Source organism: Leptonotus elevatus, chromosome 3 (genome assembly GCF_054856555.1).
Source record: "Leptonotus elevatus isolate MCC_2025b chromosome 3, RoL_Lele_1.0, whole genome shotgun sequence".
NCBI lineage: Eukaryota > Metazoa > Chordata > Actinopteri > Syngnathiformes > Syngnathidae > Leptonotus > Leptonotus elevatus.
This window is the reverse complement of record NC_141241.1, coordinates 7845676-7863751: the sequence shown is the minus strand read 5'-3', so window position 1 is coordinate 7863751 and position 18076 is coordinate 7845676. Positions and strand designations below refer to the sequence as shown.

Sequence of the window (18076 nt, the reverse complement as noted above, 5' to 3'; positions counted from 1 at the left end):
GGGCCTACATGCTTCCCAAAAAACCTTTTACCTCACAAGGGAAAAGAGAAAGAACTGTTGGTGACGTGGGACGGGTTTTGTGGCAAATTGTTTCGGAGAATTCTTTCATCCGCAGCATATTTGCCTTTGATGAAGTGTGATTGTGAAAACAAAATGGGACAATGAAAAATGTGTCTGCTTTGTCCTTTAGGGTTTTGAAAATGTTCATGTACAGTTGACAATGTCAGCAAGACAATCCTCGTTCACAGTGACTACTAGTGGTAAGCCAGGTAACTAGTTGGTAATGTCACGTTTGTCATTTTTTCCCCAAAGTAGTCGTTTGATACCCTCGTTCTACTTGCGGCTGGATTTACACTGTATGCCTAAAGTTCCAGTTCTGGTTTAAGGCCTAAATGTGATTTCAAATTGAGTTGTGTATCAAATTGTCAAATACAAAAAAAAAAGCTTGTAAAGGTAGTTTTCAGTATAAAACCTCTTCTGTTGGTCTTAATGAGATTTTAACAATGTTTACTGGCATTAAAAGATTATAATAACTCAGTAATATTAGTGTTGTTCTTGAAGAACAAAAGTAAGAGGAGTGCTAACCGGAGGGTACCAATCATTTTGTCAATGTGCATAAAGTGCACCCATGCTATGCACAGAGAATAGGAACGAACCATCCGGTCCGTGAATAGGGAAAAATCTACAAATAATTCACGCCCATTCAATTCAATGTTGCAAAATGAGATTGAAAATATATTTAATTGTTTTGGGATTAAAGTTTGGGTTTTATTTCGGATTCAAGGTTTTCAGATGAAGGACCAAAAAGTGCAACGATCCATGGATTTGTATTATTCAGGTACAGAAAATCTGATATGGTACAGAAGCTGTGCAGGGTTTCCAAAATGGAATATATTAGGTAAGGGGTAGGAACAAGTTAGTGCAGCTCAGCCTCTTAGTGGACATCATGGCTTCCGGCACACTCGGCCCTTCTTGGAATGGAATACGGTTGTGATGGTGGACACACAATTTGAATCTGATCTGAACTGTACCAAATGTCAACGCTTGGTGGAAACAGCTTTAAAAAAAAAAAAAATGGGTTGAGGGTGTCCGTACTTATAATACACAAGTGGAGCCTTGCCTCAATGGGAACACCTCCCCGCGAGGGCCCCCTTTCAAACGGCGTCTCGTTTCATCCGGCAACACAAGGCCACCGGGTAAACGCACCAAACAGATGGAGTCTGCGAGGGCAGAAGGGAGCACCAGTTGGGAGGTAGGAAGGGGGACTTTAAAGACGGGGGGGGGGGGGGGGGTAGTAATGTGTATTTTTTGCAGGAATATGAAAGACGAGTATCATAAACATTTGAAAGGGGGTGCGCTGTTGTGTGATGTTCAATGTCTACACGAAGATGTACATAACGCGATATTTACAAGGAGCGGTGCACCAACAGGCTGCAAACGGGCTATCACATGACCCCAATGTCATATGTCAAGCCCCACCTGCCAACACCGCTCAGTCACTGTCGCACCAGCGCCACGTACCACATGGCCGCAACCCTGCTTGTCATCCAAAAACAAATATCCAACACCAATAATGATCCTTTTGTTATGTTTTGTTCCTTTTCATTATGAACGTGTCAAAGGCAGTTCGGTTGGCTAATAATTGCGCACTTGGGGGAGGACATAAAAAAGTCAAATTCATCCTAAAGTGGACTCACAAGGTTAATCTATGGCCGTGAAGATAGAAATAACGATGACGACACTTCACTTGCATCGTTTTGGAACTTTTTACTTTCTCACTATCCGACAATCAACTGAGGCCTCCAGTTTATGACCAAGTCCCAAAAGTACGGTGTTACCGGATGTGCCTTCTTGTTAACCGTGTATTCTTACGCCGTTCAGCATAAGCTCCAAACCGAATATGTTGGTACCTCCGAAAACCGTGGCCCCCCCCATGCGTACCGTCTTAATTCCTAGACTAACAATCCAGCGTTCTTAACTACAGTGTCAACAACCACGATAACGACATGGCAGTCAAAGACAACCGTGACAAAACACCTCATAGGACTTTAGACTCGCTGGATTAGTTTGTCTTCTCGCCAGCACGCCAATAAACGCTCCTATCGCAAGGGCTGATTTTTTTTTTTTTTACAGCGTGTTGCTTTAAAAAGCAACTATTGTGACCTTTATGAACCGTGGCATGTCTCTGAAGGTTTGGATTCCTCCTTATGGGCAGAATAAAGCTGTTCTTGCAAGCTGCATTCAGTAGATAGACAAGTGTGGGTGGTGGATGAACTCTTTTCTCCTTTCCCTTCAGAACGATCACCGATTTTCACCGCTTGAGGACGACACTGCCAACCAAAGAGGCTTAAAACTCCTCTGAAGCAATTCCAAAGGATTTCCCCCTCACTTGACAACAACAACAACAACACTGTGTGTGTGTGTGTGTGTGTCTACGGCAAAGACATAAGACAAAAGCGTCGTTGTGCCCGACCAACATTCCTCGGCTTTTACAATTCTCACGTCACCGGGCTGTCACCCCATAATGCTTTGAACTATGTCTTGATCTATTGTCGCCTTTTAAAACAGAAACATCAACTGGGCTGAAAACCAACATTTGATTCTCCCTCAAGAGACCAAACAAGTGTTGAAAATCACATTGTCAACATCAAACAAACATGAATAAGATCCAATCTCAAAGCTATATCCAAAATGTTGGATTTATTTTTTTTAGATAACACTGGTCCGCTTGTCATTGATGCTGTCAGAGAGAGGCGATAATGACACACTTACACAGACATTTGTTTAGGAGCGGGGTTAGCCAAAATGTTACTTAACCTATTTGCATGACATTTGATGTTGGAGTGAGGCTAAGAAAGAATCCATGACATTTAGACAGGGATCCAGACAAAGCATTATTGCATGTAATTTCCTTCATTTAAATGTGTGACTATTAATGACAATGTTCAGGCATGTACACGAGATGATGTGTATCATCTTCTTCTATTTCATCTTGACATGTACAATCAAAAGCACACACCTCTATATTTTTTTCAAGGGTAGAATAAAAGTGCAAATAATTAAAATAAAATAAACAGAAACAAACCGGAATTAACACAACAAATACAGAGTCGGTGTAACAACCTAATAATAGCAAATTAAACTTCCCTGGATCAATGTATAAGTCAAGTGTGAGGGCAAAATGTAATTTATTCCACTTGAATGGCGCGTTCGTAACTAAAGCCAGATTTACAAATATACCGTATATGAGTTACGAGAGTGTGATCTGTAGTTGTTTGATTTTAGAAAGTGCGGAGCGGTATAAAAAGCACAGAGAGAATTTTAAATGTACACCTTTATAGATGCACAAACTCCGTACGCCTGAATTCTGTCCTTAAGATCAAGGGTTTATTCAGCGAGAAATTACAGAACATGTTTAGAACTGCAGAATTGCACCAGATGCCCATCAAGATTCCGTGGATTCTTGCTTTCGCCTGTGCATAGTTCGTTTGTATAATACCAAGGAAACTGATAAAGTGGTGTTTCGCGCTCTGCTGTTCATGGTCAACCAAATGGCTGTATTTATTAATTGAAATTATAAAAAAAATTGATGCAATGGCAACATTTTGGATTTAGCTCTTGTCCTAAGAGTATCCAAGCTATGGCTTGTGAACCGTACACAGCCTTTCGTTTATGTCCAGCGAGGGTTCAAAAACGTTTTCTTTTTCACCCCAAAAAGAAGCGTTCATGCACAACAGAAGACAGGGAGAAAATATTATGTGAAGGTTAGAGGACCCTCGGTTGACTCACCCGGGTGGCCAACGAGCACTTGGTCTTTAGATGACAGTCCTGCTGCTTGACCAGCCAGTCGTCCAGTCCCTTCCGAGCCAAACAGGCATTAACTACAAAGCTGTCGCCTGAAACAAAAAACAGCTTTATTATTGTGTATTTTATATAGGCGGACAGTGGAGGAGGAGGAGGAGGGGGGGGGGGGGGGTGATGGTTTGTTCGCGCACATGTTCACTCAAGCAAGTTCCTACTCTCTCCACAAAGTGCCCCAAATGTTCCCTCCAACCATGCTACTTACCTTCCGGGCTCTCCCTCGCTTTACAAATAGCGGCTTTAGTGGATGCAAACCGGAAAAAAAAAAGAAAAGAAGAGAAAAAGAAAGCAGACAATGAACACACTCAAGTACGACAATTGCAATAGTTTTAACAACACAAAACAAGCCTCACCATGTTTCGAGTGCAGTTTACCCATCTCTCGGCGTCGGTGCACACCATCAGACGAGTAATATAATCCCAAAAGAAGAACCGCAAAAGGGGGATGGCGAAGAGAGCGGGAGATATCCGAAAAGAGTCCGCGGAGTAGAAGAGTGCAGCGGGCGAACACTCACACACGTCCGCACGGCTGGCGAGCAAACAAGCGTATGAGGTTTCAGGGAGGTCCGCGAGACGCTAGCAGTAACACAACAGTCGACATCCGCTTAGGCGCTTTCACAATAAAAACTACTTCCGCCTTTTGGAGCATAACGCTAATTTGATTGAGGCTTTCATAATAAATCTCCTTCTGCTATAGATGCACCCCCTAAAATAACGTTACGTATGTAACTGTTGTAATTATGTTCTTTGTTAACCTGTTAACCAAAACTCGAGCTCGCTCTCTCTCTCACACGCACACACACGCACCCCCCCCCCCCCCGCACACATACGCGCACGCGCGATCTCACACATTTAGGCTTACGTTAAGAGAATTAATCAGATCACCCTCATTTTCTCTCAGTGACTTACACATTTCATTTCATTCCAGTGATTTGTAATGTAATCTAAATTTGAAGTTTAAAAGCCCTAAGAGGGGGTGGGGTGGGGGTCAGTTTGAGTGTTTACTAATAAAGCATTTAACATTAAAGGCCAGGCTCCCAGGGGACGAGAGGGGTATCAGAGGGAGGTGCTGTGGTCAGTGCACATCTGCTCTTTGACATGAAAAGCTCTTTTTGGAAAATCTACAGTGTTTTTTTTCTTTTTTCGGGGGGCCAAGGCAGCAGATGAAAGGAGGCGAGAGGCTCTTTTGAAGTTGTCAAATATATAATGAAAGACAGACGCCATGGAGACAGCAGAGGCGCAATGTGATGGACAGACAGACGTCTCATGACAAAAATATGACACTGATGCTTCCTGTCCCATTTCTGTCAGATGCCCTCTAAATAGCAGGTGCTATTATTTATTCCACTAAGTAAAAAGGGAGCGAGTTAGCTCACTTTGAAGCATAATATTCATCTTCATCCATTTTTCACATTTACACGATGTTTCCTGTCACGTCTGCTCGATCCCACACGTTAGATCGTAAATGAAACATGAATTGAGGGGCTTGTTTGGTATATCTTTGAAACAATAGATCAACTGTTCAATGTCAATGAGTGACTCAAATTAACTCAACTTTTCTTTTCTTTTTTTTTATAGAGCGCCCAAAATACAATATTTGCCTGTAAACAGATGTTTTCCATGTGAAAATTCCATCTCTAAAATACAGCCTATCGGCACGCAGTACATTTTAAATTGACGTAAAAAAAATCAATATTAATACTATTAGTTTAAGATTTGTTTTCACTTTTGTTAATAAGAGTATGAAAACCTAGAATTGTTTTTATTGTACATTTAAAACAAATATAACATTTGTGATTAATTGTGAGTTAACTATTGAAGTCATGCGATTAATCATAATTTAAAAAATTGTAATCGTCTGACTCCCCTAATTTTTAATAATATTTTTTCTTTTTTTAATTAGGGGCATCAGGCGATTCAACTTTTTAATTGTAATTAATCACATGACTTTACTAGTTAAATCACGATGAATCACAAATTTTACATCTGTTCTAAACGCACAATAAAAAAAATTCTAGGTTTTCATACCAAAAAATGTGAAACTATGAATGAACTAATGAATTTTTGACGTCTATAGCCGTCAATGGCAGTCAATGGGTTATAATAACATCAGAATTATCTACTTGTAGAAGCAAATGTAGAAACTTATGTTTGAAGTCTTACCCTTTTACCTAAGAATCACATATCAAAAAATGTGTGTGATGTGATGCCAAACCCAATGGAACCAAACGGTTTTGTTTTCTCACTGAGATACCAACTACATTCAAGATGTTTCACACGGGATAAAAGACTATGCCACACGTTTGGGGGGGTTGGGGGGGGGTCACTCAGTGTTTTCCCACATCCTGACTATCATCACATGTTGTACCAAGAGGAACCAGGCTGGCCTTTGAACCAGACATACAGATGAGATGATGTTATTCCAGGAATGGGCCTGAATATTGTGGGAAAAAAAAGGCTTGTCCATGTGACACACTTCCTGTCCTTTGAAAGGGGGCAAACGGACGAGCGGCCTCGCGGCCCTCCATATCCATCTTTGATGTCCAAACACTCCCATTATGATTAATCCCCGGTATTGACGGAAGCGGGAGCCATATTTTAGCTCGGCACATCATGGTTTTCTGGCCATTATATAAAAGACTGAAATTATTCTGGTCTTCATTGGCGTTTTAGGGTTATTCTCTGAATGCCACAAGTAAGTAAGACAGAGTGCTTCGCAAGCAGTCCAGAGTGCTCAATTTTGACGTAGATGTAGAAATCGGACTTATAGACTTGTTAGCGTTAGAGGTGTAAGCAACAATAAAAACCAAAAGGAAGTCGGTAGGTGATGAAACACTAACAACTGTAAAGCTGAGAGTATATGAAAAATAGTTAACTCACTCACTCCCAGTCATTTTCACTGAAGCAACCCCCTTCGCTCCCGGCTGTATTACAGGATTTTGACTGATTTTGCAAGGCATACAGAATATTGTGTACTATTGCTATTAAAACATGGAACCTACCAAAAGAAAGATTCGAGTCTCTTCTTTCATCAGGAAAAAAAGTATATTTCTATCAGTTTCTGTTTTGCAGAAATTAGCATTAGACTATAGCTAAGTTTCATCATTATTCACAAACCTGTTGAATACACAGGGGAAAAGAGCTTGTTTGCAAAATGGCCCTGGCTGATCTCTTATACTCTGTTGCCACCTGCTGGTCATTTTTACTACCATTGCTTTGAGCGACCTCTTCAGGTCAGAAGTTTCACCAAAGCCTTAATGCTCTAGCATTAAAAAAACAACAACAACAACAACGTATAAAATGTGTTTTTGGGAGTGAAGGACAAAGTATTAAAAACGTATTTAAACGTTTTTGGGGTTTGGATGAGTTAAAATCATAAATAGCGCTACCCTCAGTTTTTCCCGTGAAGACTAAGTGTATACTAGTTAGAGGTGTAACCAACATAAAGACCAGAGAGTTTTATTTGGGTGAGAAAACAACTGTCAAGTGAGGAACAACTGAAAAATGTTCTCCGACTAAATAGCACTTCCTATCTGTGCTCAGTTTCAGATTTGAGTACAGCCAGTGAAAACTAGATTGATAGAGTGTAACCAACACAAAAATCTATGGATGAAAAACGAGCATTTGTGAAACTAAAAGGATATTGAATATTATTCAAATATTAAATAACACTGAATTTCTCGTCGCAGTTTCACATTTGGATTTTGCATTTGAAGCCTACATTTTTACTCGCTTAAGTTCAAACCAATGTGAAAAGCATAGAAACAAGCCACCAAAAAAATCCTGCGACAAAGTTGTATGTGCTGATGAGACAACAATGACCCTTTACCAAAGTGACGGAGAGAAAAAAAAAAAGATCTGCTCATGGTCAGTCAAAAAAAAAAAAAGGCACTAAAATGAAGCCACTTTGTAAAACCAGCCTAATGGTTTATCCATATAACAACGTAGGAGGCTTGGGGGAGGAAGTGGGTCAGGGGAGAGGATGTGAAGAGCAGCTGCCGGGCGCTTAAAAAGCGCCGACATGTCGCTTTTATCCGCGGGAACAAAAGACATTGTAAAGGACACAAGACAATCGGCACTGGAGTACAGTGTCGGTTCCTGACTCGGGGCCCCATTGTGTGTACCCAGCGTGTGGCGTGTCAGGCGGACGGTCCGCATTGGGAGGGAAAAGCTCGCCTGGCGTGCGTGGGTCATTCAGCATGCCAGGAAGTGGGGACAACAGCCCAGATTTCGGGGTATTCAAGCATCGGATTATTTTTAGCATTTTATTCTCAATGTCGAAAAGTTAAAGTGGTCTGTGTTGTTTTTGTGTGTTTATTTTGGTTGTTTATAGAAATGAGCCATACTTAAAATAAATTACCCTCCCGTTGTATATGATTGGGAAAAAATCAAAGGGGTATTTAAGAATGTTACAGTAGTAAAAAAAAAAACCCATATATTTTATTCCATTTTTCCTAACTGATAAAAGTGTGAAAAATTGTCATACTGCAAAATGTTGTGATTAACATTAAGGGTTTGGTTGTATTTTGATGTACGCTATTCATACAGCAAATGTTGAGGAGCGTCATTTTGCAGTTCAAAGAGTTACAGTAAGCCCCTAAAATCTCATTCTGGCCCTAATTAGTTTTGTCATCTTCAGATAAGAAACCATTAACCCGTGGCAAAGGACAGTGAAGATGGTGAGAGACTTTTATAATTTATGTAAACATCAAAAGTACACACAATAAAAACCTTGTGAATGGGATTAGCCGCCAAGATGAGCATGTAATGGGCTTAGTCTTTACATCTCGCTGTATTTTGATATTTTTAATCTTGGGAATAAAACACCGAGCTCGGCCCGAAAGGTAGCAACATGTGAAATGAAACACATTGGTTGGCAGAAGTGGAAAAGGTGCTCATACGCTGTGCTTTAATAGTCTCCTTTAACACTTGTTGTTGTTGTTGTTTAAAGACCCTTTATAGTGATTTCAGTGTTTTGCTTTTAAGTAAAATACATTTTAAAACAAGGTTGAAGAAAACATGTGCAAGCACTGAACAATTTAGCATTGAATTGTTGAGATATAGATTTTAAACTCTTTTTCCTTCTTTCAGTTGTCGGGATCATATGAGCAGGGCTAAAAAGAACACACGCACACACACACACACACACACACACTATTCAATCAGTGGCTATCCACCGCAATTGCCAGTTATTACTTGGTAATGATAACTTGACCCACTTCTTTCACTACAGCGTGAAGTTAGCCTTCAAGCTATGACACCTAGTCTATCTTAACTCATTCACTGCCATAAATTAATATAAAAAAAAAAGATTATTACAAATTAGGGGTAAGAGGTGATAAAAAAAGATTGTAATTAATCACATGACTTCACTAGTTAACTCACGATTAATCACAAATTCTATCAGTTCTAAATGTACAATAAAAAAAATTCTAGGTGTTCATACTCTTGTTAACAAAAGTGGGAAAAAGAAAGTTAAACTAATAGAAATAGTTCAAATGAATTTTTGACGTTTATAGCCGTCAACGGCAGTGAATGAATTAAAAAAAAGAAAGAAAATATTATTACAAATTCGGGGCGTCAGGCGATTAAAGTTTTTAATTGTAATTAATCGCATTACTTCACTAGTTAATTCGCGATTCATCACAAATTTCATGTACAAAACTAACTGTACAATAAAACAATTCTAGGTTTTCAACAAAAGTGAAAACAAATATTAAACTAATATAAATAGTTCAAATGAATTTTTGACGTTTATATCTGTCAACGGCAGTGAATGAATTTAAAAGAAAAAGTGAGGAGGAGGAGAAAAATAAGCTCATCCAGGGAGACTGGTGCATTACAACCGCCCGCTGAAGTTCAACAGAGGCAAAGGAGGGTGGGGGGGGGATTGTCTGTCGGCCATTGTGCCGGGCTCAGAGGGTGCCTGGCTGTAACAACCAATCACGGCTCAAACCCAGAAAACAGGTGAGCCGTGATTGGTTGTTACCTGAGCAACTGTGATGTAATTTTCAGTAGACAGCAAGTAGCAAAATGGCCGCCTCCTGAGATGGACACGGACGTGTGGATTTTATATTCCAGACTAGTGGGGCACATAAGAACATATTGTAAAGACAATTTTTGTAGCAATACCTGAAAAATGTACTTAAGTACAGCAACACCATATTTGTACTTCCCTTCTGGTTGGTAATGGTGGCACATGGTGCCGCAAACCCTGCAAACGTAGGCTGACAGAATTGATACTTGGCTACTATTTGCCTTCAGTACTGGCTGGCTTTTTGAAGCGAGGGGGGGGGGGGTGTTGGGGGGGTTGTGGGCCCATCCAGAACGAGGACACAATTAGTGTATTCAGCCCAAAACAGTGGGGTTCCCCCTTTGATGTGGGGATTAAATGAAGGAGCTGTGTGTTTTTGTCCAAAATGACAAGCTTGCCAGGTTTACTAATGGCGAGCTAATAGAAAAGAGCGGCTTTATGATGCTCATTAATTACACAGGCTGTCATGTGTTGCAGGGGTGAGGATATCGATGGGGAGGGGGCTCAGCGAGGGCAAGGAGAAGCTCTCCAAAAAAAGGTTGCTCGGCCATAAAAGCTGACTCTGTTGAAAGGAAAGAAAGGGAGATCAACTAATGGCTTCCTGAGATAAGAGCAGCCACCAGGACAGAGCGGCTTCAAAGAGACTTTCACTCAAACGAGGGGTTAAAAAGGAGAAGGGGGAAGAAAAAAAAAAACTTGCCATTATCTTCATAGCAAAATTCACACCCGATCCTTGGTGGATATCCGAGGCCTGCTGGGGACTCTACAGCTTCCATTCACAATTAAAACTGTCCCCAAGTGTTTTAACAACATGTCAATAACATACTTTTGTCAAAATACCCCAAAGATGAAGATTTATTACACTTTATGGCTTAGATCATCGCCTCTCTGAAATCAGCCTGTCTTGAGGGGGCGGTCCTGTCTCATGCAAATGAGACGCTGCTCATCCCAACCCTGCTATTTCTGGGTATGGCTTCCGCTACCATGACAACCGGGGGCGGAGCTAGGGCGTTTCGACAAAGCAAGCGGCTTAAGCCGGTTTCACTTTGCATCACTTCACATAAGCATGATAAGTAGGTGTGCACTTTTTAAAAAATGATAGAACATAATTTATTGCAATTTTGTGTGTGTACCCCTCAGCCACGGTTCGCAAGTTTAGGAAAATACAACTGCAATATTCAGTAGTACCTCGATGTGCCCCAATTTAAGAGATTTCTAGCCACCACTTTATTTCTATTTTATAATAGGCAACAGTCTTTGATCCTTCCTCGGGTCTCCTGGCAATTTCACAACTCGAGCTAGATTCGGAAGTATTCGGTTTAGGTGAACTGTATGGGATTTTTAATATATATATTTTTAAATAATTTTAGGTGAATTAATGAGTACACACTCACACGCACGCACACATGCACATACAAAATAAAAAAATAAAAAATATTACCCCCCCAAAAAAAGAGAGAGAGCAATGATTATGTTGAATCGGTAAAATTACCGAATGAACAATACTAAGCTCTCGAAAGAAAAAAATAAAATAGGCAACAGTCTTTTATGTTTTATATTTTATGTTCTTAGGGGGGGGTGTAACGAATGAATGTCTTGTCATTGCATTCCAATGGGGAAAATGGATTTGATATATGAGTAAATTGAGTTACAAGTAGGGATGTAACGATAACGGCAATTTCGTGATATCGCAATATTGAAATTGCCACAATATCGCCGTTGTCACGTCACGATATTAAAAGTAGCGGCGTGAAAAGGGGCTGCAGAACGAGTGGTACAAAGTCGGTCACATGCGTGTGTAGGGTCTTCACGCGTAGCTGTATTTTTCCTCTGGGGGAGCTCGAACAATGTCGAAAAAATGATCTCTCGTGGTTGCTTTGAGCGAGAGACGCCAGCTGGAGGAAGAAAAGTGACGCTGCCAACATCTTTGTTGTGTTATTAATGTCTTATTCTTCAAGGCCGACTTTCCACTTGTGCCAGAAAGAGTGCCGTAAAAGGAAACATGTGCTTTATTATTTATTTGTTCATTGTAAGAGGCACTTCACAGCCGCTGAACAAAGTCTTGCCTTCATTGCTTTTAGTCCAAAATCGTTGTATTGCTTTTTTTTTTTTTTTTTTTGGGTTGTTGTTGCCAAGCAGCTACGGACGGGCACAGTTCTGCGCCACGACTAGTAACCGGCACACAAATGTCGTTTTTTGTTGTGGTGGAATTATTTTTAAGTCTTTACAGTGCGGGTAAGATGCCGGTTGCACTTAAATGGAACACTTAGTAGCAAACTAAAAAAAAGCTTGAAAAGGAAGGACACTTGCTGCTTTTTGAGGGATTCTATTCAGAGGACGTGTCAACATGTATGCTAATGTTGAAAATATTATCTTATGTCATTTTCTATCCATCCATTCTCTATATCATTTGTAATCAGGTTAGCTGGAGCCTATCCCAGCTGATTTGGGGGGCGTGAGGCGATATACAGCATGGACTTGCATTCACACTCGCACCGATGGACAATTTAGACTTTGAACCTAACATGCATGCAAGCAGAGGGTTCGAGTTAAATTCTTTACTACTGTGTTAGCGTACGTTGGAAATAGCCTGCCATTTTTCTGACTTAGAGACACATTTGGGTTATGTTGCTGCTGTGTTGGTGACGTTCTTAAACGGGTGCAGTTAGAATGCCGCATTTATGCCGTTGTGGGGGTGAACACAGACCGACTTGCTTCCCCACCAATGGAAGCGACTTCTCTCATCCCCTTTAAAATCAGCGTCCCAGAGGCGCGCAGTCTTTGAAGCAGAAATAGACTCGCTGGGGTCCAGGCAGAAGATTGAAGCATGTGAAGTATATTAATAATGAAATGCAAGCGGACCTCCACGGGTGGATGATGTTAAGTTGGCCAGGGCGATCAAAGATCACTGCTGAAGTTTGCATTTGGAGACCAGCAACGGTGATAAAAAAATATATATATAAAGAGATGATGAACTTCTACAATGATGATTACATCCACCATGCACACACATCTATGCCTGCACTTTGACCAAATCCACCCAAAACTTGTTTACACCACCTGCGCCACAACTTAGACCTTCTTCGATCTGGTCTAAAGATCAGTCAGTCAGCAAGCTGCCAAGTTTGCCGAGGGTGTGTAAAAGAAAATATCCTTGGTGCGGCACAGTCTGCCAAATTCCCAAACAGAATAAACTACTTGTAAACGAAAATAAAGCCAGTGTAAAGTTAATGTTTCTTCTCCAGTCTGTGTAACCTATCCTTAGCTATTTGATTAAAAAAAAAAAAAAAAAAAAAAAAAACACTTTTGGAGCTCTTTCTGTAATGCACTCAGATCACCCCAAAGCCGTGGCTAAATAGGAAAGCAGTAATCACTGTCACAGAAGTATGGTGAAGTGATCCATTTCGACTGAGACAAAATGTGTATGACAGCGAGTAGCTGAATTTTGCCGTTATTGTTAGTGGAAGGATTTTTGCCGCATGTCAATGTGTAATTATATTGAAATCAAATCATACATAAGCCAATTTTTTAATTGTTAATATTGTTGGATAATATGCATTTCAGATGATGTTAAAGTGTTAAGGGATCACAGTTTGTGTCATATTCATGTTTTAAAATATATATATTATATCATTCACTCCCAGCCATTTTCACTGAAGCAACCCCCTTCGTTCCCAGCTGGTTTACTGGATTTTGACAGATTTTACAAAGGCCCACAGAATATTGTGTTCTATTGCTATAAAACATGTAACCTACCAAAACAAAGATTAGATTCGCTTCTTTCATCAGGAAAAAAAAAGAAGTATATTCCTATCTGTTTCCGTTTTGCAGCATTTAGCATTAGAATATAGCTAAGTTTCATCATTATTCACAAATTCTGTTTAAAACAGTGGGGAAAGATTTTATTGCAACGTGGCCCTGGTTGATCTCTTATACTCTGGTGCCACCCGCTGGCCGTTTTTGTAATAACTACCATTGATTCTCTGCATCTCAGAGGCATCTCAAAGCTCTAGCATAAAAAAACAAAAAACTTATAAATATGTCTTTGAGTAATATTTAAAATAGAACATATTTATACGTTTTTGGGAGAAGAGTTATAAAAAAAATTACGGCAGCGGCAATTAACAGGAGTTCACTTATTGCATTTTTATAGCTCTGTAACATGCATTCTATCTATTTTGCTAACTATGTTGTAAAAAGTCAGTATGCTGGGGAGTCCAATGTATTATCCAGGTGTCTCAGCTCAACGCTCATGAGAAATGCGATATGGTCCCATTTTGCTTGAACTCATGTGTTTACATGTAACCTGAACGTCAGGCCAATAATTAGATTTTCTGCAACACCGTGTCAACACGCTCGCCGTGGAAATGCGCGATCCAACACCGGCTGCGATTTCCGAACGAGGTGCCTCTGCGACCGGATTGCGGGGAGCGCAATATCAAAGGCTGCTCAAAGTATTCCAAACACCAGTTAGCGGCGCGCGGTAATGAATTCCGCCGCAGTCCCCGCGTCTCGGAGCTTAGCTAAATAAACCGCCGTCTGGATGAGTGGCCCAATGGTGTGGCGGGGAGGGACTGGCGTGGCAGCCCATTGGGTGTTAATGATGACCTCGTTTACCCGGAACATCGGCGCGGCATCTGCATGTCGCAACGCTGTGACTGCTGAGCACGAGGCGATTGTGGGAGGCTCAACTGAAAAGACAACCTGAGTTGTAACGGCTAAATATTTTTTCCTGTTCAGCTACTTAAGCCTAAAGGTAAACACAACAATTTTTCACATCTAGACATTTTGGAATTTTCTATGGATGAAATTTAGAGTAGGTCACCTGTAAAGTTAAATCCACCATCAATGACAACATATTCAATCCAAATCCTCCTAAACGGGTTTGACATTAGTGTGCTATTCATCTATCAGTCCAGTCCCTCATGATTTTGGCGTGGCTGCAAGAGGGCCCTCGACTCGGGGGGGGGGGGGGGGGGCTGCAGGCCAGTCAGCCCAGTGATGCGTTACGTGAGATGTTTTCCAAACAGTGGGTGTACTGACCCCTGAAGCGGGGTCACCCAATGATTCCCCCCGATGTCCAGCAGCAACTCCGCCAGAGCTTTTCACAATAAGGCAATTCATCTCCACGTAATGAAGTGGTGTTTCCCACAGACAAGGGAGGCGGGTCGGGGCCACCGATGTGGGGGTTGGGCTCGGGAAGGTCAATGGTGATGTCATCCTGCGTCGAGCGCAGGGGGAAGCACATGCATGCGGCAGCACGCCATATTAATACGTGTCTTGTTGGGATGCAATGGGATTGATTGAGGCGATATATTCGCTTGAGAATTGGGTTTACACACATTATCCACAAAATTGGGTAATAAAATACAATATAATAGCTGAATTAGAAATTATGTATTTTATTTATGATTATCTTTATATATAATTAGAATAACAGACATTTTACATGATTAATTGGTTCTGGATAGGGATGTTCGATACCACTTTTTTTTTTTTCAAACCGATGCCAGTACTAGTTACTCAACTCTTGAGTTAGTCACTCGTACTTTTGATACATACAATTCCCCCACCTCAAAAAACAATGGCATATCATTTTTAAGATGCACCTATGTATCACAATACAACATTTTACCTTAAAGGGATTACGTCACGGTATTTTAAGCCCTTCCACAGTTAACTATAGGCATATAATGATCAAATGTTACCTTTGTTTTAAATTATTTATGAAATATTAGGTGTTTTGCTGGCGTAAATAAAACGCCCAGTTCAGTAAAACCCCGCCTCTCCCAGTGTGGTTGCCGCGCCCCCGGCTCCTGGAGGACGGGATGAGAATGGAGAAGAGAGAGGAAAGAAGAAGGGAAATAAAAACTTGAGCGGGTCACAAACCGGGGACCAGCTGCTTTCAGGGAAAGCACAGTAACCACTACACTATTCGTTCAGTTGGGTTCAGTAGCGCTAAAGTTCTACTTGTAGTCTACACAACCTTTTGTGGGATTTTAAGACGGCCAATTGTCATTGCACTTTGGCATTGCAAATGTGACGGATAATTGATTGCTTTGAATTCATTTGGACAGAATGTTTACTGATAAAAGCTACTTTTATCACGATCCCAGGGAGGGCTCAGAGAAAGTGGGCGTGTGTTTAGTCCGCAGAAGTAGTGCGGGGGGTGGGTACGCACCTAATGACGTCACAAAGTGATCGCCCGCTCGTTTTCTCAGGTTGGGAGGGGCTGGTGCTTGGAGAGCAGAAAACACCACTTCGGTGATGCTTTTGGTGAGGAATTAGCATTGACGCGTGGCTAAAAGCTCCAAAAAGTCGATTTTTCATGTTACTGTCCCTTTAAATTGCACTAAATGAATGGCAATGTTCTATTATTCTCACTTCTAATTTGTAGTTCCTTTTGGTAAAACAGTCACGAGAGAGTTCTTTTGTGAGTAGTGATACCTTAAAACAAGACTCACCCATCTCTAGTTCTGGGTATAAATTTGTGTGCCATAGCCAGTTTTTTATTTATTTATTTATTATTATTGCTAATGTTTGACATAAAGTATATTTCCTACCCATGTTGGTTATAGCATAACTGACTGACTGACCAAAACGGCGAATGACTAACTAGCTGACTGACAGACCATCCGATTGGATGACTAACCAACAGACAAACGGAATGACTACTAACCTGCTGCCTGACTAATTGATAGACTAACTAAAACTAAAAGTGACTGACTAATAACTGACTGAGCCACCAATCAACATTATGGCTACTGACCGACTAACCTGCTGACTAACAAGTTGAACGACTGACTGACTAACTGACTAATTGGATAACTAACGAAATAGCTAACTGACTGACAGTCTCTGGTTTAAAGAGGGTTAAGGTTAACCCTAACCCAGCTCATCAGAAGAAAAAAAAACACATTTGAAGAGCATACCTATACGGTTTCCACCATCACCTAAAAAACACGGCGCTGGTGTTCACCTGACCGAAAGGTCACACTTCATCGGGGCCACACGCTCTGACCTTGGTGGAGCGCCATTCTCGCCTTTCCAACAATTCTCCATGTATTCACCTGCGAACGTACAGAAAATGGTCCCGCCTCTCAGACAATGCGCTGTGGCCACGTGCACCCTCCCTCGCTCGCTCAGTGTCTCGTAGCCCCCCAAGCCCGTTCATGTGTTTCCCTCAGCCGGGTTGACATCAGCGTGGAGGCACGCAGGGGCCTCCTCATCTGCTCCCAATTACAGCTCAGCCCATCGCTCGGCAAAAAGGACGGGTGGGAAAATGGTGAGGAGCAGGCGGAAGACCTCCGTGACACAGTGTGGTGACAATGATCAAAACCCTACGACCTCAAAACAACTGCCCTCCCCTCAGCTGACAACTTGAGATGCAGAATGTGATACTTTTTTGTTTGCCTTTTACACGGAACCCAGTGAAGCGGAATATAGTGTGCTGTCATACAGCTGGTCTTACCTCCAAAAGATGTCAAATTGCCGGTAATCTCTGCTATCAACTTTGTCCACATTGATGCCATTTCTGCAGAATAGTGACACAAAAAAATTATTGGATTATTCTGATACTCTTGACGCCAACTTTTTTTTAAACTGAGAGCTACTTCTAGGGAAACTGTGAAGGGTTACCAGTTTGAAACACATTTCTGAAATAAGAAATGTGATCAAATGGCAATTAACTCATTCACTCCCAGCCATTTTTACTGAAGCAACCCCCTTCGCTCCCGGCTGTTTTACTGGATTTTGACTGATTTTGCAAGGCCCACAGAATATTGTGTTCTATTGCTATAAAAACATGGAACCTACCATAGGAAAGATTAAAGTCTCTTCTTTCATCAGGGAAAAAAGTGTATTTGTATCTGCTTCCGTTTCGCAGCGATTAGCATTAGATTATAGCAAAATTTCATCATTATTCACAAATCTGTTTAGAACTGTGGTTAAATTAGTTTTTTTCAACATGGCCCTGGTTGATCTCTTATACTCTGATGCCACCTGCTGACCTTTTTTTTATTACTACCATTTCTTCACCCGTTTAGAGGCTGCATCAAAGTCTTCTGTATGCTCTGGCATAAAAACAACAACAACAACAACGTATAAATACGTCTCTGGGACACTTAAAACATTTAAAATAGAACGTATGTATGCGTTTTTTGGGAGCAAATGAGTTAACAAT

The 18076-nt window shown here is 41.1% G+C and overlaps 1 protein-coding gene across 2 annotated transcripts in view; it reads right to left on the bottom strand.

Moving 5' to 3' along the window:
• The window catches only part of nkd1 (NKD inhibitor of WNT signaling pathway 1), a 59154-nt gene that overhangs the window by 26543 nt on the left and 14535 nt on the right, over positions 1–18076 (bottom strand). The window contains exons 4-7 of one of the 2 annotated variants that reach the window (XM_086070590.1): positions 17366–17428; positions 4215–4389; positions 4067–4099; positions 3790–3896 (exon numbers count right to left, since the gene is read on the bottom strand). In XM_086070590.1, the coding sequence (XP_085926716.1) occupies positions 3790–3896; positions 4067–4099; positions 4215–4239 (165 nt within the window). In that variant the 5' untranslated portion in view covers positions 4240–4389; positions 17366–17428. Of the gene's footprint in view, positions 1–3789; positions 3897–4066; positions 4100–4214; positions 4426–17365; positions 17429–18076 lie in introns of those variants that run through there. The other variant, XM_086070591.1, reaches the window with a different exon arrangement.